This window comes from Scomber scombrus, chromosome 8 (assembly GCF_963691925.1).
Source record: "Scomber scombrus chromosome 8, fScoSco1.1, whole genome shotgun sequence".
Lineage (NCBI taxonomy): Eukaryota > Metazoa > Chordata > Actinopteri > Scombriformes > Scombridae > Scomber > Scomber scombrus.
The window spans coordinates 6,752,001-6,778,452 of NC_084977.1; the positions used below are offsets into that span (position 1 = coordinate 6,752,001).

The following is a 26,452-nucleotide window of genomic DNA, read 5'->3' on the forward strand; positions in this document are numbered from 1 at the left end:
TGCCAGCGCTGTCTTCAGTGTTTTCTTTCAGAGATCGCTGCGGACTCCAAGGTCTGTGGGGATCATCATTCCTTGAGAGTTTCGCTGGCAATCCTTCTGTAATCCTTCACGACCCCTAAAATCTGGAGATAATATGTGGTCTTCCCTTTTTCGCTGATTAGAAACCGCAAATATGCTGAGCTTTCCGTGTTGTTTGTTTTCATCCACATGTGCATCTACTCTGAGTGAAAATCTTAAAAGCAAGTATTTCTTTCCCCTCCCCTCCTCCCCTCTTTCCTTCCTTCATTTCAGTTCTTACTCTCTCACCACACACACACGCTTGCGTTTTCACAACAGTTCACAAGCATGTCTCCTGACTTGTATGCCGCGGTAACTGTACATAGTAGGAGTTTCACTGAAAGGGGAAAATCTTGTCAGTTTCTTTAAAGCAGCCCTTTGATTATCATAGATCCGCCCAGTGGTTATCCAGTTACCGGCCTCTTTTCAGCTATTGGCTGGAGGGAGCTAATTATGCAAGGTAGTGAATCCCTGTGGGGGAGGTGGGGCCAAAACTGAAAGAACTCCTTTGGCAGGCAGAATAGAGCTTTTATTGAGGATATTTCTAAGCTGACCATCAGGGACCAAATCGCTGGATTGTTTAAAAAAAAAAAAAAAAAAAAAAAAAACACATCTCAGCTGAATCACGCTGCTCCCCCTCTTTCATTCCTTCCCTCGTTTCATTGCAGTGAGACGGAGAGTGTAGCTCATGCAGTACCCAGCAGCAAGCAGAATGCAAGGAATCTACAGTATTCCCCTGTCTCACACAAGAAGCCCAGTTCACTACTAAAGGACAAGTGGGGAGAGAAAGAGAGGCAGAGCCAGAGAGCAGTCAGGGGAGGATTCAGACTGCTGTGGTTGAGAGGAGGAACGTACGGTCTTGTCCTGTTCTGCTCTGCTCTGCTCTTGTTGCCTCAGGTGTGTGCGCTCCTCCCTCTCCTCCGCGGTGCCTGCTGTCAGCTCCATCCTTGGGTGGCTGAGGCCATGGTGTTGGTGCTGCGAGCCCTGCTGCCCTGCTTCTGCACCCTGCTCTCCCTGGACCTGCTGCCTGGGGTGGAACCTGCTGTGCCCCTGGAGGACTTCTACCCCTTTGGCCAGGACAAGGGGGACTCCCAGACCATCGGTCAGGACGACGGAGGCTCCGGGCTCGTGGAGATCTCTGTTGCTTTCCCCTTCTTTGGAGACAGGCACACAGGACTCTATGTGAGTACTGAGCAGGGTATTTTTACCGATGTGTGTGTGTATGTGTGTGTGTGTTTGTGTATGTGTGTTAATGTCTTTCTATGTAAGAGTTTATGAGTGTGCATGCACTTGGCAGTTGACAATCGAAGCTGACACGGTGCAGATTATATAAGAACGTCAGGGAGATGAGATTTGGCACGCTGCCAAACACTACATTGCAGTATCCTTTGAGAGTTTGTATATGTTTGCGTGCGCCCACGAGCTCCGGTGCGTAACCTCATTTGTAGAATATCGCGTTTTCTCCCCACGGGTGGAATCAAAACTCCTCCATGACATTCTCTTCACTTTACATCTGCTGTGCTCGCACTCTCTGAAGGCTCTGTAGTGCACCGGGGAGAGAGTGAGAGAGAAACTATTAGCAGAACAGTGGTGAGCCCTGTTCTAATAAGTCAACAAAGAGTTGTTAAAGGAAATGACAGTTTGTGTTCTTACTGTTGCTGTGGAGCATCTGTGAGCAGTTCTTTTTCAGAGAGAGAGAGAGAGTGGAGGGAGGGGTGGGATGGGGTTGGTGGTGGTGGTGGTGGTGGTGGTGGTGAATATGCACGCCAGAGAGAGAGAGAGAGAGAGAGAGAGAGAGAGAGAGAGAGAGAGAGAGAGAGAGAAACAGTGCTCATGGGAGGAAGCCGTATGGTTTGACAAGGATTTTCGCGCACCGCAGTGAAACACACTTTGATCTGCCTTTGTCATGTATTGGGTTCGGTTCCAGCGCATGGAAAGGCAGAACTCCCTTAAATCAACACCACCTGTTGTGGTTATGCATCCGTGTTCGCTCTCCGGATCCCCCCCAACCCCCTGGCTCCCCCCTCCTCTCTCTCAGCCCCCTCCTGCCTCCTCCCTCTACAAACCATGGGCGGGGGAAGCTGAGGAACCATGGCAACAATGGGCAAGGTCAAAGGTCGGCTTTCTAATCTAAGCATCTGAGCCAAGGGGGTGAGGTCAGTGTCCCAATGAAGAAATTTTAGACACTCTTTTGCATCAGCACACATAGCACAGATAGTGACAGCACGCAGTGTTTTGAATGTTTTTGTCTTCTCTGAACTCGCACCAGTGCCGAGCAAAGTTTTGCAATGAATTCCTGCGCATCTCCTCTGTAATAATACAGATACACAATAGTCAAATTAGGCAAGATAAGACACGTTACGGGTTGCTTGGCTTGTTGATCTCAGATATAATTATCATCTGATAGAGATAAAAATCTGAGTACTCCACATTCTGAAATGTGCCGTGTTAGATGTGATGCGATACCCTGTAGCTCACTCTGCATCTCATTGGAGTGCAGTTCTGTAGTCACGCAAGGCAAAACAGATTGTGGCAGGCACTTGAAATTACAGTCACGCTCATTTTAAATACCTCACCTGAATCCATTAAACCTCTTCTCTGAAGTACACAAGCCACATGGTGATCTCTGCCACCAGAGAGCTGCTTCGAACAGGTAATATTTCAGTGAGTAGTAAGGGGCAAATTCATATGAATAGTTTCTCCCAAGAGTTCATTCCAAACCCCTGGGCTACTACCACATGGAAGCTGTAGAAGCTAACTGATTTTAGATGGTTTGTGGGTGCTGTCTTACTTAATTATCATAACTGATTCTGTTTAGCAGCACACGCACTCTACACTGTTTTCTTGAAACATAGTCGAAGACAAGTTGAAGACTTCAACCGAGTCCAGTTGATCTTGATTCAGCCCTCCTTGGATAACTAAGACCTGGATGATTGTGAATCTTCACAGACATTTTCTTGAAACGGCTTCACAGCAGGTCTCCTTTTTGCCCCATTCTGAACCAAGACATCTTATTTTAAACTGCCATGTGACACTTGGTCACCTTGGTCTCTCATGTCTCATCAGAGAATCTGAAAATCTCTTTACAAACACAGGTCCCCCCCTGACTTGTTCCGGCTCCAGTCCCACTTGTGCCTCCTGGTAACCAGGCTGTCCCTCTGTTATGGTTTGTGTCTGGGAGTTTTCACATGTTGCTGGGATCTCTCCTCCTCCTGGTCCCCGACTCCTTCCTCCCACGCCTCAGATAACATGGCAGGGGTCTTCCCCCTGGAACTGTCCAGCTGCTTTATCTGAGAAATTACCAATCACTTTAACAGAACACAGATGTATCTGCAAAGCGTCTTAGGGGCTTGCAAACAATGCAGTTCACAGATTAACTACTCTTACGGATGGCCGGTGTAAAGAACATGAAGGAGGACATCCAAGGTCAGAGGAGGAAAGAACACAAGTTTAAAAGCAGATGTGAAAATAGATGGTTATGATCAAAGGCATTTATTGTAGATAGATAAACTTTCATGGACAGTGAAGATTTCTAGGACTTGTTGTATATGTTTACATGGTGTGACAGAGTGTTATTTATAGTGGTAAAATGTACAACATAATTCAGCATTTGTCTGTGATTGGAAATAATCACCTACATGGGAGCAAAATTCAAATAGATTTTAAAAGGATCCCACCAAGGACGTACTACAATATAACTGCACTCTTTACAGATTGCACATCTGCTAGTGCTCATCCACTCTTCTGAAGAGCTTCAACACTTTGGAGTTCATGCAGTTTCATTCACCCAGCTTCACTCAGCACTATGTATGGCCCAAAGATGTGCACATCAAATTTTATTCTTTATACTCTGCATGGGTGCGCTAGGCTCGCATGTGTGGTCATGAGAGATATGTGATTGAGTGACGTTAGAAACAGTTCATCCACCATGGACAAGATATATTTGCACATGCTTAAAAAAGTCAGAAAGTCTTAAAGTCTTACAGTGAATAATGCTGGACAGCCAGGAGATGGTTAGCTTATCTTAGCATGAAGACTGGAAGCATGTTTCTTCAATCTGTGAGAAAAATGAAGTCTAATAATTACAAGTTTGGGTTTTAAGTGGGGTTACTAAATGTTGACTTGGTGCAATGAGTTCTTCAAGTGCCAACGGGACTACAAGAGTCACTGTGTCCAGCCAAGAAATAGTCCGGTACATAGCCACCGTAAAATCTTAACATGTTAGTTTTACACTTTTGTAAGAGTAAGTGTTTTGGTATTTGTGCAAATGAAACAAGCGAGATATAACAGATTAATTAGTGAGTTTTAGAGTTGCTATTGGGAAGACTTTTTTTCTCCTTTGGACAGAACCAGCTAAGCTGTTTCTCCCTGTTCCCACTCTTTATGCTAAGCTAAGATAACCGGCTCCTGGCTACAACTCTGTATTTAAAGGTATCAATCTAATCGTCAAAGCTAATACGTGTATTCTCCACAATGTCGAACTATAACTTTAAGACTTCAATCTAAAACGTTCTTTAAATGTTTTCTAACACAGTCATTAGAAGTTGTATTTTTGGTTTGCCATGCTGTGATTCATGTATGTTTCTTTGTGTCCACACAGTTTGGCTTTTGTATTTTCACTTCATGCTCTTTCAATGAATTTCCCACTTCCCCTTTTTTATTAGGATATTATGTTTAATAATTTGGTTGGAAATACTAAAAACTTTAGTTGAATAGATTTTTATTTATCATATAGCCTGTATAAACAGAGTACTCACATCTGTTGACCAGCCCTTACAATAACTTTGCAGCCTGGAAGTTGTGTTAAAGTCCTTCCACACAGTTGCAGACAGGATTTATTGCCTAAACCTTTTGGAGATAAAGGTTAGCCGGGGCTAAGAAGTTACAGGCCAAGTGCACAGACTGTCAGACTGTAGTCACTTCCTCGGCTCTTGTCAAATAATTGGACAAGCTTGTAACTGTGAAACCTCCTTTTTTTGACAAGGAAAACTAATGTTTTCCTGAGTTGATCCATGGGCACCTTTTTCATTTAGGAGTTTGCTTTGGCTTGACTTTAGCCAGATGAAAGTTTATTTTAGTCCATAAATTGCTTGGCTCTAAAGAAAACCACCCAAGCAAAATCCTGGATATATCCGGCAAAGAATTCCCAAAAAATAACAAGGGTGTTGCAGAGTGAAGTGGCACCAGTGAGAGTGAGAGAAAGAAATATGGCGAGAGAGATGCTTCTCACAAGGTTGACTGATCGCACCTCTCTCTCCCATGTGATTCTGACCTTGGTCATGTTACGGCAAAACACAAGGCAGCTCTGAACCCGCTCAGTCTCTCACCTAAGTGTGATGCATTACCAGCCTTCACTGGTTGTCTTTACTGGTTATAGCCTTGTAAATCTCTGACTAGAAGAAAAGTATGTGATATGATGTAAAGAAAAGGATCCCAAGTTCAGTTTAAATTCCTGTAAGTTCATTTCCATGTCAAAATAGTTCCCCCAAAAAATGTAACAAGGAAGAAATACACTTGTTTAAGCAGTTCCAGATGCTACAAGAGATTGGATTAGGCGATAAAACATATTCCAGTATTGGAGTATAAACTCCATTTAGTGTTCAGCATGATTTCCTACACTAATTTTGCTGTGAGATGGGTGACTTCCAGACCACTGCCACCACAGGTCTCTCATTAGTGGGTATGTGGGTGCGGGAGGTTTGTAATTCATGTACATCCTTCCATTCATCCAGTCCCGTGCCCTCTCTCTTGTTTTCCTCCCGGTATCAGATGACGCTCTGGCTGACCTCTGGGCCCTGCCCCTGCAGTCGCTCCTCTTTTTCCCCACATCGGCCACGTTCTCACCACATCACGCTGATGCAGAGGGGAAGACTGTGGTCGGGCAATTAACTGAGCCCCTGTGCTCTGCCAAACAAAACTTCCTCTGCTGTTTTTACAGCAAAGTCCTCCAAATTATGGTTTTTCATACATACGGGGAGAAAAGCCAAGCCATCTGACGTTGCTTTGTCACTGTCACATGCCACTCGGACTGAATGCAGAAAGGCATAGTTCAAGCCGGTGGTTAGGGGAAACAGGATAGGTGCCATGGTGCTCCGAATCTCCCTTTGCTGATAATATGCAGAAATTGTGTATGAATGAAGGCCTTTCATAAGGATTCAACCCTTCAGCCCAGAGCAACTTTCCTCTCCACTCAGGTTTACTGACTTGTTCTTTAAGATGTTCAGAGTTGGTCCAACACCATCTAATATTTGTGATATAAGGACTTTATCTATATGTGCAAACTGCTTAATGCTGCTTCAGAATCTCTGAAATGATCATTTGCCAGAAGCACAATTTCATAACAGCATAACCACCTACAGCCAAGTCACTTCATCTCTTCTTTCATTCAGAACCATTTAATTTCTCTCTCTGTCTGAACTTTCCCCCATAAATAACATCCACCTCTTCCTCAAACTTCCTATTTTAATTTATGTGCATCCAATCTTTCTCTGTGCCTGTTTTGCAACCTACTGTAGATCATTCTAGATTGAACCTAGAACTGTCAAGCAAAAAAGAACATTTGTCACATTTTTTGTCGCAATTTTTAGATCTTTTTCTGTTCTGTTTGCTGACAGAGTTCACCATATGAAGTGATAATATGTTACTGATGTGTTTACAGCTTGTTCCACTGCCCTCAAGTGGCAAAAATAAATAAATTAATGCAGCTTTAAGAGCAATAACTAAATGTAAAATTGTATCAACACCAGTCTAAAACTGCAGCTAGCATGACACTTTCTCTTTATAAATGACTTAAACAATTAATTGATTATCAAAATGTTCTGTCAATTGACTAATTCGTGAATCGACTAATTATTTCAGTATCATGCCAGTCGTCAACCTTTTACATCGCACGTTTTAGGAAGTCGATATTTCACTGTGCTACATAGCTGCAGTGCTGACTGTGCAGTTCTCACAGAGGAGACATGTGGACAAGCGGAAGATGGGCTCATTTATTTGGTTACTTTACTGTTGGCAGATGTCTGTGGATTGAAAGTCTGTGAACATCCGTCCTGGTGTGATGACTTTACAGGTGCATGAGCTGCCAAAACTAGGTTTTCTCAGCTGCTGTCATTTCATGGAATAAAGGTAACGTCTGTTTGCTACATGGGAAGTGCAAACATCCGTTATGGGAGTGTCTGCTGCCCTGTGCTGCTGCTTCCCCCGGGAGGTCAAAGTACCTCTGTTTGCCCACCTTCGCTTCAGCACTTCCACTCTAACTCCACCGAATCCAATAAGAAAAGTCACAGTGGTTTAATCTGACATGTTAAAAAGAATACAATACTGTATGGTTAATATTATCCAGATACTCTACTGTAACTCTAACTATCTCCTCCTCAGGTTAACAACAATGGCCTTGTATCTTTCCTGAGAGAGGTGTCTCAGTTCACGCCCGTGGCTTTTCCGATCGCCGGGGACAGGAGGGTCGTGGCACCGTTCTGGGCCGATGTGGACAACCGTCTGGCAGGGAGAGTCTTCTACAGGGAGAGCCTGGATCCTACCATTCTGAGGAAGGCCTCGGATGATGTCAGGACGTACTTCTCGGAGTTCTCCAACTTCAACGCAACGTGGGTCCTCATCTCTACGTGGCACCAAGTTACTTTCTTTGGAGGCAACTCTCTCACACCGGTATAAACTCTCATTTGACTTTCCCGCTCTCCTGCTACCAACGACAGCAGGTCTAATAATAGGCCCAGAAAAATCTGTTGGGTGTCCAGGCTGACTGAGATTTAGGAATCTGTAGCATTTATATGAGGAGTCTGTCAGATACATGCATTATTACTCAAATTTCCTGAAAATCAGGAAATGGTTTAACTGAGCCTATTCCTCTTTGTGCAGGTAAATACTTTCCAAGTGGTGCTCATTACAGATGGAGAGCTTTCCTTCACTATATTCCAATACAATAACATCACTTGGACCACAGGCATGCATGCCAGCAGTGGAGGAAACCTGGCTGGGCTGGGAGGGATTGCAGCGCAGGTAAGATCACATGGTTATTTGCTTTTGATGACCGTCAAATGATTTGCTTCAATGTGAGGACACAAACTCATTTTCCTGGTTGTCTGAACTGTAATTCAGTGATCTTTTATGATGTCTGCCTCCTTGTTAATCTCTTCCCAGGCAGGTTTCAATGCTGGCGATGGCAAACGCTATTTCAACATCCCCGGCTCTCGCACAGCTGATGTGGTCCACGTGGAGGGAACCACTAATGTGGGCTACCCGGGCAGATGGGTCTTCCGCATAGACAACGCTCACGTGGAAGTGGGCGGTTGCAATTACTCCGGTGAGAGAGATGTTCCCCTTTGCTGTCTTTGACACTGTTGCTTCCAAGGTGTCCTGTTACATCGATCTCTTTCCACAGCGTCGGTGTGCCCGCACCTGCGACCGTGTCTGAACGGAGGCCAGTGCATCGATGACTGTATTACAGGCAACCCCTCTTTCACCTGCTCCTGCTTGGCTGGCTTCACTGGTCGCCGATGCCAGATCGGTGAGTTACGGTCGACACTGCTACCTGCTCTGTTTTGCTTGAGACACTGTGCGCTGTGAATGAATATCTATCAACCTGACATCCGCCAGTAAAAATAATGTCAGCTTGTAAAAAAAAAAAAAAAACTAGATTTCACCTGACTTGCCAAAGGGATACCCGGATATTACTTTAATACCTGTATCAGCTTTTCGCCAATCCATTGCACTCTCCTCAGATTGACCTCAGTTGGCCAGATGTTTTATTTCTAATTAAAAAAAGTCATAATACCTTCATTGTATTTCCCCCTTTCTCTGTAGATGTCGACGAGTGTGCTTCACATCCTTGCCAGAATGGAGGAACTTGTAAAGACGGGATTAATAGTTTCACCTGTCAGTGTCCTCCTGGATACACTGGGATTCACTGTGAAACAGGTACAGTAGACACTTTACCCCAAAGCTGGGATCTGCTACAGTTACCAGCTTTTAATCAATCAGTTTTAGAATAATGTGGAAATTGCTAGAACAAAAAGGTAAATCATTTGTTGAAAAGTACCAAATTCATTCAACCCAAAACAGTCCAAATAAAGTTTTTTGCTTTTACTGTACACTACAAATTCCACTCTTCTTCACTCCACCTTCTGCATGCACTCAATAGGCTCAATACCTGGAAAAACTCTGATTACTTTTTTTTGCCTCATTAAGGAGTTTCCACACACACACACACACACACACACACACACACACACACACACACACACACACACACACACACACACACACACACACACACACACACACAAAAGGATTTTAGAAATACCTTGGTCCAGCCTCTCTGGAGCTTCTGCGCCTATTCCCACAGTCCAGCCTGTGGAGATGTATCAAACCTCTTCTAATACCTTTCACAGCCAGCAGCACATACTTGCAGAGTGAGGGGAGCAGTGTGGCGGATATATTAATCAGCTGAGTAAATATTCCATGAGCGTGTCTCTGTGTTTCTGTGTGTGTGTGTGTGTGTGTGTGTATGTATGTGTGTGTGTTGCAGACATTGACGAGTGCAAAGACAGGCCGTGCCTCAACAACGCGTCATGTGTACAAGGCCCTGGCAGTTTCACCTGCGTGTGTGAACCGGGTTACACTGGTGTCCTGTGTGAGACAGGTGAGCGGGGTTTTTCACAATCCTGGGGGAAAGTAGGCATCTCCCTCCAGAGGAAATATTTTCTGCTGCTTTCTACATCAAACTCAGTCTTTTGGCAGATGTTTTGGTCCAAAGAGTTTCCCAGTCTACCTCGACAAATGGGTCCAAGTTGAGGTTATGGTTGAATTGATTTGCAAACAACTGACTTCTACCTTGGGTCACACTATGAGCAATGAACCACAGTGAGAAAGTTCATTGAGGTCAGGTCGGTTTCCAAAAAGACCTTTACTAATCTCGCTCCTCTCGTGATTGATTGTTGATGAAACCCGAACCCGACGGGGAATTAAATTATCAGGCTCTGCACAGTTCATGAGTCCTTGTTTCTACATGAGACCGGATTACCGTTAATACCAGACACCTGGTCAATGAAACTCTATGCTTTCAGAAGGGAAGTTCACCGCTCTTAATCCAGCTTGGTGTCTTTAAACAATAACTTCTTGCTTTTCCATGTCCAGATTGAACAATCTTAATGTGAAACCTAATAAGCAGCAGATAAACGTTTCCTCTCCGACTTTAAGTGACTTTTGTGTGTGTTCTCCAGACATAAACGAATGTGAGTCGCAGCCCTGTCTCAATGGAGGAGAGTGCGTCGATCGAGTGGCCAACTTCACCTGCGTTTGTCCCGCTACCTTCACCGGAGCCCTCTGCGAGACAGGTGACCTCATCAACTTGAATTCTGCCAGGAGGAGCGTGTTTTGAAATAATGGTTTTTGAGAACATGTTTACATAGCCTGTAGACTGTTTTGTTCCTGTAATATAATGATTTTCCAGCTGGGACGAGCACAAAGGGAATGTGTTTGCTTTAAGTGTGCTGGTATTTTGGTTCAAAGATCTGTTGCTTCTCCAGTGTTCTGGTGTTGCACCAAATTCTGCGCAACAAAAACACATTTTTATCATACTTTACCACATTTGTTATTTTCACAGCAGCTCTTGCCAAAAATGTTACCCGCAGTATTTGACAGGGTCACAGAAAAAAAAGAAAACTGACCTTAAGTACAGAGAAGGTCACACATTTTGATAAGTGTGATTACAGAAACTAGTGCTATGTCTGTGAATATACCGACCCTTTGTGCAGCTATAAAAATGTATCTAAATACTATCAAGCCACCGTCTTTTATAATAGCTATCAAAATAAATCATGTGATAAAAGTATGTTTAAAATTATGATAAGAACATTTGCAGTAGCATTCTAGCTTAAATTCCAAATAAGGTCACAGAATTTGATGTAACACCAACATATTGACGTGATTATTAACGGTTTGCCAGAATTTATGGTAGTTTTCTGGGATTTTACGACCTCTGGCATATGAACATTTCTTATTGCTGTGTGTCCATCTGCTGAGCTGTCAGCAAATCTGTTAAAGCTTTGTCTGTTTTTTCAGTATTAACATCTTTAAAAGTTTGAAGGTTTCACCCACATTACAAAAAAAAAAAAGAAAAAAGGCTGATGTTGATTTATTAAGCAAGTTTAGAAATCAGATAACCATGTATGCCCAGATATTTGTTATTTCACATAACAGCATAGCATCAATCAACAGTTTGGATAAGGAGCTCTTACTGTAAATTTGAAAGCACTGTGACTAAATATGTACGGAGTAGTGAAAAACAAACAGTCAGTGCTCTCTGTCAAACTATGCAATGCCAAACAATGTTTTCTAAATTACAGCAAAAATATCTTTGGCACTTCTGAACTGCTTTCTTGTCAGCTATTGGCAAAGATTACACTCGGATGATGATATATTTGTGATAATCTAATCGCAGTATTATCACATACTTATCATATATTTCTTACATATCACATATCTCTGTCATTCCTCTAGTTAGTGGTATCTAGCCTATCTAGTTTGGGGTTTAAATGAACCAGTATTTGACATTTTTGCGATTCCTGCCACTGTCGCAACATAGTTTTGATGGGGACTGTGTCTTTAGTAGAAAGTAGCAGCAGTAACATGAACTGTGAAGAGTCGAGGAGCATGGATTAGAAAACGGGGACATTTTTCCTGGAAAGGCACATTGTTTTGGAATTTTTAAGTGTAATTTTTCAATGCTGTCAGCTCTTACTGTAAACTAAATACCAGTCACCTCCATTGTGTTGGGGTACCAGTGTGTGTCAGAGATGAAACCAAAACCTATCTGGCATTGCTCGATAAATCCAGTTGCAAGTGAGAAAATGTTGTAATTTGGGTGAACCTACCCTTTAAATCACTTTCTTATCTTTCTCTCTCAGAGCTGCTTGAGATCAACTCAACCCAGGCAGAAAACCAAACAGGTAAAAGCGAATAACGACTACAACTGAAGCTGTGCCAAAAATTTTCAAGGCAATTTGGTTCTTACGACACAGCCTGTCGCTCTTTTCCATGTGCAGCCTCGTGTGAAGACTGCAAGAAGCAGCAGATATGTGAATACAGCGGCTCTGGAACCTACAACTGTACATGCGCTCCAGGATACTATGGGGACAAGTGTGAAGGTATCGTACACTCGGCCGGCTTGAGGCTTACTTGCAGGCAGCTGGGCAGGTAGCGAGCAGCAGACTCGGGTATTTGAAGAGGAGCTGTGCTATCCCACAGGAATTTGGAGCGCTGCCCTGGAAGAGGCTGCTGTGATGATGGATTATTGTAATTATCAAAACTGACACGGCCTCGCCCAGTTTACTACGGGAAACCTGGGAACGCCAGTCGCTTGATGTTGTGAATAATTGTTTTACAGCGCGTTTTTATTAGTTTACCAACAAGAGGAAGTGCTTTGTCTAGACTTAAGAAGGCCTCTTTATGAGTCAAAGCTAGTCTTTGGTATTCAGGTCATTTCTTCAGACAGAGCTGTTGAAATATGCATGCTTCCACACACTGCTACTTGCTTCTCTGGAAGTTGGCCATTGCACCACACTATAGTTTTAAGCACAGCTGCTGCTTGCATAACCACAGTGCAATTTGAACACAAAATACCTACAATGCTATTATGCTCACCTTCCCTTCATGAATGCATATAAAGTCATCTTGTATTATCTTTAATGTGTGTGTCATATTCTGTTTGATTTAGGGGAGAACTACTGTGTCCTTTAAAGCTAATTCAGTCTCCCATGAGAGGTTACTGTCACCTCTCTGATAGCAGTTGCTGCAAGGCACCCCCCCCCCCCCCCCCCCCCCCCCCCCCCCCTCTCTACCAAAAGCTCTTTAATAGTATTTGAGCTATTGCAAATGCATGCTACTTCTCACCCTTGAGCTGAAATAACTATCAGTGCTTATATAGGCTCTCTTAAATCTCCCAAATACTTTCCTGCCTGGCTCACTTGGAAGGCACAGTGGAAAAAGGAGCATGATCCTCCAAGGAAGAGAAAGTGAGCGGGACTCAGAAGTGCCTAATCAGGGCTCTCAGATCAAAGGGCCAGGAGCCGCACAGGTGGCCAATGAAAGTGGCTCTCGCAAATTAACAATCCATTAATTGCCCTTGGGGCCATACGTTTCGGTTGCGAAATATGCTGCATATCATCGGAAAAATAATACCCTCCACCGAGCTCCTGGGACTTCAAAGGGGGAGCAGTTTAGCCGCGATACGGCCACTTCCTTTGATCCACTGCCGCAATTAGGCGGGAGAGGAAAATAAAAACATTCTTACAATTTGTACGGAGCAGATGTGCAGCGCGCTGACTGGTAATGGTCTGGTCCTGTGAACTTTGTTGGAAGAGATTAGGGGAAAGAGAAATGACAGCGAATCAATACATAGTTTACAGTATAGCAGATGAAAGACGCTCAGCATATGGTACACATGTTGACCATTTATACCCTCTCTGCCTATGTTTACACTGAGGCCAATACTGAAAACTTAACAGAATCTAAGTACTTGCTTTCAAGTAACTCGAGCAAACTTTCCAGCTCGGAGCCTCTCTCTCGCTCTCTCTCTCTCTAACACACACACTTTTTGCTCTCTCTCCCCCTGTGTCTGCAGAGGAATGTCTTTGCCAGAATGGGGGTGTCTGTGTGGACATCAATGGGACTTGTGAATGCCCCACAGGCTACACAGGGCTTTACTGTCAGTTTGGTAGGTATGATATCACATGCACACAATCCTATTTGCCCTATCGGTTGTCTCACAGGAGCTTTTGATGTCAATGTAACATCACGAATCCCCCCACCAAAAAGACGCTGCGGCAAAAATTTGTGAACACGTCTTTCACATTTCCCTCAGAAGTAACCCAGACACCTTGCAGTAACAGCAGGCCGTGCCCTGATGGAGGTCCATGTTTGGAGTATGGAGGAACCTACCTGTGTACATGTCAGACCGGTGGAGCGGAACTAGACCACAAGGACTTCTATCCTTATGGTAAGAGCCTGCGGCACCAACCCCAACAACAGGGCACTTTGCAACTATGTGTCACTGCAAGAGCAGCTGGTTACTATAGCGACAAACATATTTTTATACACAGTGGTCTCGACAAGTGTCACTCTCTATTTAAAAAGGATCGGTCACATTTGCAGTTCAGATTTATGAGGTGGGGAGAAATTTAAGAGTGATTTATGTTTTTGCTAAATGTAAGGAGATTTTGTACATGATCCAATCATAAAATGACAAATAATCTTTGATTTTTAAAGTTTTAAAGGTTGGACCGAGCCCATGTGCTTGAATAAAAATGTAGGCGGTTTACCGGGTGCAATGGAACACAGTCAAGTCTCGGTGTGTGTTTTTCAGTACAGCCCCAATCGGTCTGCGACTCCTCTCCGTGTCTGAATGGCGGCTACTGCTATGAGCGGGATGGAGGCTACACCTGTGAATGCAAATACGGATACTGGGGGAAGCACTGTGAGAAAGGTTAGCATAATTGATACAAAGCTGAAGGAATATTTGCACGTGAACTTGTGCTCTGTTATTATCAAAACATCCCTTGGTCTTGCGGGTTATTACTCAAACCCAACTACTGCTTTAATGTGGCATGAGGGGTGCCATTACTCATAATGCTGCTTGAAATATTACAATGCTGAGAGGCTTATGATAATTTGTACTTACGACTGAGTTACGAGCTATTTTCCCTGAATTATGACTTGAATGGCAATGTACTGGAACAGATTTATTTTGCGTGGTTAAAACCTCGAGTGGTCTTGCGCTTCAAGGATTCCCTGCTTCTTGTCTCTTTCCAGTTAGACTTAATACCTGCGCCTCTGGTCCCTGCCGCAACGGAGGCTCCTGTAAGGAGGAGGCGGGGAGCTACCGATGTGTGTGTCCGTACAGGTTCACTGGAAAACACTGCGAAGTGGGTGAGTGCCACCTCCATCTCCATGCTTGAACTTTTTTCTTAGAAATTAGCATTAAATCCAGAGACAGTAAAATCTGGAAAATAACTCTCATCGTGGATGTTTTCTTCCAGGTAAGCCAGACCCTTGTGCCTCCAGCCCTTGTCTAAATGGAGGAACATGTTTTCACTACATAGGAAAGTACAAATGTGAATGCACTGAAACCTTCAGCGGCAGGCACTGTGAAGTAAGCAGGAGCTCAACCCACACATCCGCAGGTAAGCAGACCAAGCATGTCTGAGTCTTTCACTGATGCTGTGATAGATTGCACAAACAGGGGATAACCCGAGCTGTTAAGGGTAGAGGTACTGGCTTTCCATCTGACGCTAATCTTAGCAGTGTTGCTGCACCGGAGGCCCACATTTACAGATATAGAACGGAAATAAGCTATGTAAAGTAAGACATGATGTTTCATGTCTGCGTACTGTTCTCATTGGCATGCCGGAGGTAATTTTAGGAGGACAAAAACAGAAAGTCTGGATGGGAAAACAAACACCTCTGTTGCCATTACTCTCTCCTGGATAAGACACGGGGGTTTGTGATGTTTTGTTACCATGTGGCAGAGTTGACATTATCAACGTCATATTTCAGAACTGGGCTGTGGGCCACCACCGCAAGTGAAGCATGCCGAAGTCCAGTTCTCCTCTACGACACCGGGCTCCATGGCTGTGTACACATGCCACTCAGGCTTCACGTCTGTGCCCAGAGCCACCCAGAGCATCTGTGGCATTCAGGGAGACTGGAGCCAGCCACCCATCTGTGAGGGTCTGTTACATACACCGACACATGGATACACACTCTGAGTACAAACAACTTCTAATGAGGTCCCAAAAGACTTAATAAATAAGATTACAGTGGGGTTGATGTTGATTCCTTTGTTTTCCATCACTATAGAGATCAATGAGTGCCTATCACAGCCTTGTCTCAATGGGGGTACATGTCAAGACCAGGTAGCATCCTACCAGTGTGAGTGTGACGATGGCTTCAGTGGAAACAACTGTCAGACAGGTACAATTAACCTATTACCTCTGATCAAATTCTTCTAATATTAAATGTAGAAATACATTTTAATAAGTCTATATTGCACATGTGTATATCTGTCTTTCTTCTCCTTCAAGACAAAAATGAATGCCTATCGGAGCCCTGCAAGAATGGGGGAACGTGTGAGAACCAGCCTGGCTCCTACTTGTGTCACTGTACGCCAGGCTTCAAAGGCCAGAGCTGTGAAATAAGTGCCATGGTTGTTCAAGGTAGGGCATTCTTTTAAAAAACGTATAAATTATAACGTGCTGTACAGATTATGTAGAACTACAATCGAATTCTACATTTGTGTTTGTAAAATGTGCATGTGCAGAACAGGACGGGTGTGAGTCCAACCCCTGCCTCAATGGAGGTGTGTGTCGGAGTTACAGGCGCAATTATCTATGCGTGTGCAAAGACGGCTTCTTTGGAGACCAGTGCCAGATGTGTAAGTGGCTTTGCACTTCCTCACAAGTCAGTCTCGCTGATGCTGTGAGCCAATTCACAGAAACCTTTCTGAAATGCACACGAGCCATATAGTAGCAAGTGTTTGTCTTTGTCGCCCCCAAGTGGATGACCCATGTGTACTGAAACCTTGTGGAAACCGTGGCGTCTGCAGGAGTGACAGGAGAGGGAACTACAACTGTGTTTGCAGAGTAGGACACACGGGCAAAGACTGCGAGAAAGGTCAGTCGGAGTCATCTCATATTCTGTAGCTCATCCTCTTATTATTGCAAAGACAACTTTTTTTAATTATTCAATGTATGGATTAGACATGTGAGGTTGCCACTGTTCCCAGACCTGTTGCCTCCCTCTGGTCTCCACGTGCTCCGTGTGGAGGAGAACGAGGTGGAGCTGCGCTGGGATGAGCCGGAGCCCTCCCAAAGCCTGGTCAGCGGATTCGCCGTCACGTACGCTCCCCTGGGCCGGACCAATCGCAAAACAGACTACCTGGACAAGCAGCAGTCCACCCACGTCATGCGAGGCCTGGTGCCCGGTCTACTGTACAACATCTCCACCTTCTCCATCAAAGGCAACGACATGAGCCAGCCCGCCACGGCACTAATACGCACCAGTGAGCATGCTCTTTAATGCTGGAGTAGAAGGCTCCCTGAAAAGTTTGTTTACCTCATGAGTTTGAATGCATGCTTGTGTGAATTTCTATGTAAGCGTGTGTTTCTGAATTAGGACCACGACGGGTGGAGCAGCTGCAGGTGGTGAACGTGTCTTCCTCTCAGGTTTGGCTGCGTTGGTTGGTTCAGGCAGCTCGCCACGCAGCAATCAGCCGGGTACGCGTGTCTCTGTCACCTTCAGATGGGAGCGAGGCTCAAACTGCTGTTCTCAACACAAGCACCACTGAGTACACCTTCAGGTCAGGTTCTACCCTTTGCTACAAAAAGATCACCCAGAATTTACTTTTTCCAGATATGCAGCATCCTTTGTGTCCACTGAATAGTGCTATTGAAGTGTTTTGGGTAATATATCTTTCAACCACCAGATGGCAGTATTTCATCACTCTTACCAAGCTCCAAAATTTATGTAAGGATGAGGAAGCCAGGTCAGGTGTGATGCCTTGCTTACTGTTGTGCAATTTTTGTGTACCTCTTTCTGCTCCACAGTTCTTTACTTCCTGCTCAGATGTACACAGTGGATGTGTTGACTCAAAGTGGAATCAGACCCGATGAGTTTCCTTCCACAAGCCATTCAGCTGGACCACTGCAGTTCTGGACAAGTAGGTTGCAGTATAACATTTGAGAGCCTGCGACAACACTATGCACCTAGTACATTAACATTTATTTTAACATTTGGTCATATTACTAATCTAAAAAATTCATCTCTGCACATCGCCATTGAAGTTGTATGTATTAGATATACCTTTTTCTACTTTTTACTGTTTCTTCAATTAACACAATTTAGTGGCTTCTAGTCAATTGAGACTTATAATTTAAAATCCTCCTTTCACGTGAAAGTTTTAGTTGGAGTAACAGTCCATAATGGGTAAATACTGACATGTTTAAATGTAGTTGTAAGCTCATTAAGAATTTCTTGTAAGTGTCGTATTGAAAGTATTTTATTCTTCTGTGTGGTCATGTGCTATTGAAATCTGAATGTTAGCGATATGCTATTGAAATAGTAAATATAGCTTGTAAAATTACATGGAAACCCCAGATGCAACTAAGTGAGAAGTGAGCACTTTGAGTTTCATAGTCTACAGTAAAGTGTTGTAGGCAAATAAGAGCCACAAACATGTGTACAGCAAGTCCTTCTTGCCAAATGCAATTAGGATCCCGAATGTATAACCTGCTTCCAATTTAACAAATATCCAGAGCTTTATTATATGCCACTTTATTTGTACTGTATTCATGTATTTTAAATCATGTAGTGGGTTGCTATTGTGTTTGTCATTGTCCTGTATTGTTTTTAACGCCATGTGGTGACACTAAAGACAATTTTTCACAGCGTGGATAATAAAGGTTCTAACTAACAGACTAAAAGAATGTGATATTTTTAATGGGATAGTCCAGAAGTTTGTGGTTTCTCCACAAACCAAGCAGTCTTTGCTCAAGACAAGTTATCCTGTGATCTACTGAATTGGCAACAGAAATAAGCAGCAGCATTCAAGTCCAGTTAACAAAAGATATTTTAAGCCACAACGCAACAGTATGACATAATCTTTAAAGAATCTTTGCAGATAAAGTTAGGAAAGAAATGCTTTAGTGTGAGACAGGACCAAATTACGGCAGCTTATCAAAGCAGAAGTACTATTGTTATGCTACAATGCAACAATCTGTTTCCCCCCCAGGGCCTCTTCCCCCGCAGAACCTATCCTTGTCACATGTGACCACGAACTCAGCGCAGATCACCTGGAGCCGCCACCCGAGAGACATCCCAGACGGCTTTGTGGTCAACGTGACCAGAGGGTTGAATACCAGGAGTCGCTTCCTGCCCAACGGGAAATTAGGATCCTACACCCTCCGCGAACTGACGCCAGGACAGCACTACTATGTGGCTCTTACATCCGTCAAGAACACAGGGCAAGAACAGATTCACAGTGTGCCTCAACACTTGGCCTTTAGCACCCGTGAGTGTCCATGTTCCTTCAGGTGGAACGCTAAACAAGCATATTTAGGTATAATATTGTGGGACACAAAGCATTTTTTGAAAATATGTTTTTATATGTATACATTTCCTTTGACCCAGTGCCAATGGAGGCTAGACCAGGGAGAAGAGAGAGGCCATCAGTTACAGGACAGGGGACTCAGGTCAGACGTACTCCCATCCCATCTCAGCCATCTCAGGACCTGGGAGGTACAGCCGAAACAGAGAACTCAGAGGAGCTGCCCAGGTATGACTCGGAGCTTGATTATAATGAAGCAGCCATAAAAAAAACAACAAAACATACAGCAATAAGAGTTTGTTGATGCTAAGAAGATAGCGACGTTTTCTATGTTGCAGATACACAGAACTAATCGACAGGAGGGGAAAGATAACAGCAAAGTTCACTCACTTGCCGAGAAAAGCCCTTCGACATCGCAATAGTAAGCGCAAGTACAAACTATTTAATCTCACAATGTAACGCTGGCATGTTATTATTGAACATAACTACCTAATAAAGCCTTTTATTCCGCCTTTAAAGCCAGAAGAATTCAGCAGGACACTATTGTATTTCATCTATTAAACTAACATGCTACACCAACACATTGAAACAGTCCTGATTTGCTCAAGATGTCCAAACATCTTGAGCAAAGAGTTATCTTTTTTTGTATAATTGCTTACCTTAATGCAGATGGAATACGTTACGCTGTGATCCTGTAAGCATGTGGTCCTAACCATAGCCTGTCTAAATGAAATATAGTGGAGAAGTGGGGGTCCGCTATTGTAAACTGGAATCTGCCATAGCACAAACAAACCCACTTTATCTGACACACATTGTCTGATTTATCTAGCAGCTTCTGATAAAGCAAGACAAGTCCTTTAATTTTATATGATCTTTTTTTTTTGTGCTACAATACTTTAACATAATGCATTCCAGTGCAGAGGTTTATAGCCTATAGCCTAAACAGAAAAACAGTTTTACAGATGTTATCTTGCATTCTAGGGAGTAAGCTTCCTTTCTGTAGGATTGTTCTGCTCATTACGCCCATGATGTCATGTGATCTGATTTTGATCGTACCATCTAATCATCTAAACTGTGATGTCGTGTATTGTTGTTTCAAGGCAGAGGAACGTACACAAACCTTTTTCTTGTTTAGTACCACGTCCCAATTTCGCAGCGCCTCTGGTTACCCTGCAGTCTGTCATTCATTTTGTATTTTTTATGCTGATTTATGAGAGGAAATGTTTTGCCTTGCAGGACCCGAACCACCGATTAGATTAGAGAGGATGGAAGAGACAACTAACAAAATCAGCCTTGCGCTAGAGATTCAAGAGGAAGGCTTAAGAACGAAGCCTGGTAGGTGTTTTGCATTGAAGAGACAAACCTTGAAAGAAAAAGACATAACATTCACAAAAGCAGAGCTGTTAAAAAAAGGAGGGGGGAGTTAAAGCGCTAGAGGCTATCAGCACATGATATCAGCTGTAGATAATGTGGAGTTGTGGGCCTGAAACCTGAGACCCAGACTCATTCTGTGCTGTGGATGTTGACGGCAGCTGTTGTCTTGCAGATTTGCCCCAGGACTGCCGCAGTCTGCCCTGTCAGAACGGGGGTACATGTGTGAACGGAGGAGAGTCCTTCGTGTGCGACTGCGCAGCAGGGTTCAAGGGCAGACAGTGTGAACTGAGTAAGTTTACGCACCCCCCACCCACACATACACACAGGGAGGCTTCAGTGAAAGTGGGCTCCCTTTTTTTCAGCAAATGAACAAAAATACTTGATAGTCACCCAATGATATTAAACACAGTAAACACAGTGGCCCATCTGTCCACTATCTATACCTGCTCATCCTTAGCAGTGTCATAAGGGTTGGAGCTTATCCCATCTGGCATTGAATGTTTCAAGTAAAATATGTGTAATATTTGGAGTGTGTGTCAAAAATGCTGCCCAAGAAACACAAACTATCAAAAAGTCTTGTTGGTTCATAAGGCCAGAGAGAGCTTGAGTGGGTCAATTGAGCATGAATAATGCTCATTTTATTATGAACAAAAATAAGTACTTCCAAAGACAACCACCACCCCCCTCACTTCCCTGGAACAAATCTCACTCCAAGCTGAAGTCTAAACTTGGCAGCCCTGCGTGTGTAAATGTTAACAATGAAGCCTTGTGTGTCTTAACAAGGCTAAGAGTCTGCGATCATGGTCTAAGCTGTCTTTGAAGTAAATGCTAACGTCAGCATGCTAACATGCTTACAGTGACATTGCTAACATGCTTACAGTGACATTGCTAACATGCTGATGTTTAGCAGGAAGAATGGTTACCATGTTCGCCATATGTGTTAGCATGCTAGCATCTGCTATTAAGCACTTAAAACAAAGTAGTAGTTATTTAGTTTTGCTGGTATTTGGTCATAAATTAAATTATTGGGCACATTATTAAATTATAAATTCTTCCTGAAGGGAACATGAATGTTTGTACAAAATTTCCTGAACCTCGTGGTGGTGCTAGAGGAAGAGTTAGGGGATCACCTTACTCCAGTCAACACAAGTTATTAGGTTTCATTGTCTGGAAACCATGAATGTCTGTACAAAATTGCATAGCAGTCCATCCAATAAATGTTGAGATATTTTAGTCTGGACCAGAGTGGTGGATCAACCAACAGACCCACATGGCCATTTCTGGTGCACCAATAATACTGTCATTAGTAACTACTTTATCAATGGCCCAATCCCAATGTTTGGTGGCACAGTGATCAGCATTGTCTTCTCTCAGCAACAAGTTCCTGTGTTTTCATGTGTGGAGTTTGTATGTTCCCTATGAGTCATTTCTCCCACAGTCCAAAGTCATGTGGGTCAGGTAATCAGTAAATCCTAAAATACATCCTGGAATTGACGCCCTGGCACCCTGAACAGGATAAGTGGTGCAGAAAACAGATGGATAATTAAATGTTTGATGTTAAGTGAAAACAATATGACCTCATCTAAATTTCTTCTGCTAATCCAAAGAGATTTTGGTGACAGATTGGCAGCTGGAAGTCACGAGTGTCAGCGCAGGATTAGCACTCCTGTTCGTGTGTTCCCGAGGGTTTCAACATAGCTTTCTCTCGATGTAACTTTAGCGTCTCAGGGTGTGAATATACGTTACGATCTATATGTTAAATTTGCTTTTCGTCATGTAACCTGACAGAGCGAGAGCGCTGGGCTATGTTTAGACTCCGTGGTTTCTTGAAAGCAGGAAACATGCTCCACTGACAGTTGACCCCTCTGACATTTATGAATGCACTTGTTTAAGTTTAAAGCTTCGGGGCATGAACGTACGACATGAATACAGTGACACTGAAGGCACAAAGCACCATATTATTTGCACTGCACCACTTTAGGTCCTTTTTCTTTTCAGGGGCCCAGTGTTAGATTTATAACTCAGTGTTTCTTTTGAATGTTCTGGGGCGTGTGTAAAGGAAGACCATGCACTCTGGATGAGGCAGCAGTATTCTGTCAAACAATATGTCTGTTTTTTTAAAGTTTTTACACTGGAAAATGAAAATAAAATAAAATGGTTCACAAGGTCATAAAATGAAGTCATGATCAAATCCCTTAACAGTTTAGACTCAAGCTCTCAGCTTGTGATGACAGGCTGAAGTGGTACAAATCTTTTGGCCATTAGTACGGAATCCTATAGAGGACAGCGAGTAGGAATGCATTATCTACAGTGTGCAGTGCCTTATTGAAGTTAATGAACATGGAAGCACATGTTTACATTATCAAAGTAACTGATTATATGCTATTAATATAAATGCACAGACACATCTTTAAATTAGAAGCATTACTAAAATGTGATTTCTTCTCAGGCAGCAGGAATGTATTCATATAGATCATTATAGAGCATATTAGATCTTCATCTTTTTCTCACTTAAGTTAACAGGTCATCCAGCATCTCATGTAAAAACAACCTAACTAACTATTCTTACCCCCTCTCTGAGTCTCACTGTTGTCATTATAAATCTGCTGCAGCAAGCAGTTTCCATAAAGGAATCAGGATATTTTCAAACAGTAGCAGACCTCCCACTCCGTATGAAAAACAACAACATTAATATATTATCAGATCAATTAGAAAAACAGATTCTAGAAGAAAAGAAACGCTTTGTGCATTGAAGTCAGCTGACATGATTTTTGGATGACTTTATAATCCTAAGAAAACATTTTGAGCTCAATGCACCTGGCTGAGTTATAGATGTAAGTGAATGGGGGCTTCAGCATGAGGCTTTAATGCATTAAGGCATTAAACTTGATGTATGTCATCATTGTGGATCAGTCTGTGACACTGAGCATTTTGAAGAATCCATTGAGTTTGCACTGTGTACACAACACAATACAATGGGCGTCTATAGAATTGCTTTTAAAGCTTAGTAAGTCATAACAGTTATTAAAGGAAAAGGTTTAACATCCTTCTACAAAGAATAATGCACAATTTTTACTTCGATTCAAATTTGTATTGTTGGAATTGAAATGATAAGAGATGTTTAACACAAGTGTCTTTAAAAAAAATGATGTTTTCAGGAAGAGTTTCATCATAAAGGTCACTGAAGGATAATTAAAAGAGCAGCAACAATCACATTATCTAGGGAATACATTCTATGGCATTCAGCTTAAAGCCTTGACCCCCCCCCCTCCTCATTCTTCTAAACTCAGTAAAACATTGAAACATAACAGATATATTAATCTGATTTCACTAATAACTACATGTTGATGAAGCTGCGTACACATGATAGGACACTGGACTTACCCTCGCTCTTCTCGAGTCCTTCCCTTCACCTAAACATCCAGCGTCAGATTGTTTAAACATTCCTTTCCTAAAACCATCCATCAGCCAGAGAGAAGAGCCTAGTCCCATCCCACATGACTCCTAAACCATCCAGCAGACTTTTCCCTCGCTGACGATACTTAAAACATTCATACCTCGTGTGTGTTGTGTGAATGCTCTTTGCAGCGTGCCAGCGAGTGCCACATCCATGTACCCGTCTGTACTCCGAAACAAAAAGCGTGCCTGTCTGGGAGGGCGGAGTATGCCATTATCTGTAAGTCATATCATGGCCTCGCATGCTGATAGTAAACTGTGATTTATAACCTAATGGATGAAACAGATGAGGATTTTTTTTATTCTTTACAGGTACAAAAGAACATATAAAGTGCAACAGGATGTTTGTTATCGAGAGGTTTGTGAACCGCTGCCTCCCAAGAAAAGTCAGAGTAAGTTCAAATAGCTGCTTGGAGGAAAATGACCTTTTTTTAAGCAAATAAATCAACACAAATCTTCTATAATAACTTTTTAACAGTCAGAAGAACAAACAGGGAACAATAAAAGTTTGTTTTCTTTAACGCAGTCAATCTAATTATATTTTTCCTGTTTTCTCATCACACTTAACTTATTCTAACTATCTATTCAGGCTGCTACAGCAGTGAATCACAAGATTTTCAACAATTATCTTAAAATTGAGTCTTTTCCTCTTTTTTTTCTTTTCTAGAGCACTCGGAGACTGATTAATGGACTGTCATCGCTGTCATGTGAAAAAAAAAAAACAACCTCCTAACAATTTCGGTGTTTATAATGTACTTGAAGTAACTGATTATGGTCATTTTGTGCTGAAAAACCCTGTCACAACGCACTGTAACATTTCAGAAACAAATCATCGTACAGCCGAAAAATAAGGTTACATTTAGTTTATTTGTGGGAGCTGCTTGTGTGTAGCTCTGTGAAAGGGCTTCAATCAATCACATGGGAAATGTCTCGAATCATTTTTTATCATTTGCAACTTCTTATGACTGATTTGCAATAAAAAAACAAACACAAACGAAAATATTAATGTTAAGCAGTCCACCGCACTGCATCAGAGACCTTATATACCTCATTTCCACGTCCACGCTGACACATTAGGAGAGGTTTTTTTTATTTGTGATTCAGCTGCAGGTTTGTCCCTCAGGGAAATAACTGTAGATTGTTCCAAGTCCCGATCTTTTTTTTTTCCTTTTACAATCACCATGATCTCCTTATAAAGAAAATGGGAAATGAATATGTTCACCCCGCCCTATGAAAATCATCTCCTCCTCTGACAATGGTGCACAGTGTTTTTCTGTGTAAAATATCTTTCTTTGTGTCTTAGCAGGCATCACTGCTCGCTACTCTGTAAATAGTGTTTATAGGCCATTTTTGTAGGTGAATATTTTAATAATAAAAATGTTAAAATGTTTTCTGTCTCTATTGTATTTTTTGAGTTGATATTTGCAATCTCAGGGTAGTGGCTTTCTTCCATAATATTCATTTTTCAATGCACATATCGAGCTTCAAGATTACTTTATTTGTCTACTTAGGGAAATGTGTCTTGGATATACTGGCTGCCACATGAGATACATACCACCACATCACAAAGTGCATAACAATATGTTTAGGAAAGAATATATGTTTAGGAACCTACTAATTGTTTCCATTCAACCATATATATCCCTTTAACATACAGTATTACCATCACACAGATGTCACACACTCATCCATTTCATTTCAAACTAGTTTTTACTGCCTCTGAGTTATGCTAAATTGTTGGGTAACGGTAGCACACAGTGGTGAGCACACACTCTAATCCTCGCTGTAACTATAACCCAAATGAGGCAGATAAGGACATGCCCCTGTGGTAGAAAAGAATCACTGGGGCAGGTCTGTTTTACTGAACATCAATGATCTCACTCATCCACCCAAGTAACCACAGGCCTCTGAAAATCCCCTCAGATCAGAAAAAAAAAACATACTGCTCTGTCAGAGCCAGCAAACACTTGGTCACCGCTGCAGTCTCTCCGCTCAACAGCGAACTAAAAGTGACTCTGACAAGTCCCGTAAACATCTCGACCTTCTGTACACAGACAGGTGACATATTAAAGGAAAACATGATAAATCCACATGCTACCATACGGGTCACGAGAGGCCACTGAATTGTTTGATGAGTGGGGAAATGATGTGTTATTATGATCTGACACCAAATGAGAAAACATCTTCCCCCCCCCCCCCATGCCCCCACTCACAGGAGAGTTTCAGAGACTCTGTGCCAAAGAGTGTTTAAGCTGTTCTGGAGCTCAACATATCTGCTAAATCTCCACAGTAGCTTTCGATAGCCAGTATGCAACTAGTGTAATAGTCACTTACCATCCTGTATTATACATTACAATTCAATGTTGTGTACTGTGGTGTATTTTGGGCCCTTACTTCTAAAGCTTAGGCAGTAGCTGCACTTAAAAAAAAAAGTTTATGTTTATCAAA

At 42.7% G+C, this 26,452-nt stretch overlaps 1 protein-coding gene across 2 annotated transcripts; it reads left to right on the forward strand.

Annotated features, from left to right (window-relative positions):
• Nucleotides 1–887: 887 nt before the first annotated feature.
• On the forward strand, nt 888–25,352 carry sned1 (sushi, nidogen and EGF-like domains 1). 2 transcript variants are annotated; one of them, XM_062423797.1, is made up of 31 exons: nt 888–1,239; nt 7,435–7,722; nt 7,933–8,073; nt 8,215–8,377; nt 8,456–8,581; nt 8,878–8,991; nt 9,602–9,715; nt 10,296–10,409; nt 11,982–12,023; nt 12,120–12,221; nt 13,697–13,789; nt 13,937–14,071; nt 14,438–14,557; nt 14,884–15,000; nt 15,111–15,254; nt 15,628–15,801; nt 15,931–16,044; nt 16,155–16,286; nt 16,391–16,504; nt 16,627–16,743; nt 16,856–17,131; nt 17,245–17,428; nt 17,676–17,788; nt 18,860–19,138; nt 19,258–19,402; nt 19,513–19,595; nt 20,411–20,509; nt 20,721–20,837; nt 24,137–24,224; nt 24,317–24,396; nt 24,672–25,352. In XM_062423797.1, the coding sequence occupies exons 1-31, from the start codon at nt 1,021–1,023 to the stop codon at nt 24,689–24,691; spliced, it is 4,167 nt and encodes a 1,388-aa protein (XP_062279781.1). In that variant the 5' UTR covers nt 888–1,020; the 3' UTR covers nt 24,692–25,352. The 2 variants fall into 2 exon arrangements, with proteins under 2 accessions (XP_062279781.1, XP_062279783.1); XM_062423799.1 differs by having other exon boundaries at nt 13,940–14,071.
• Nucleotides 25,353–26,452: the final 1,100 nt, after the last annotated feature.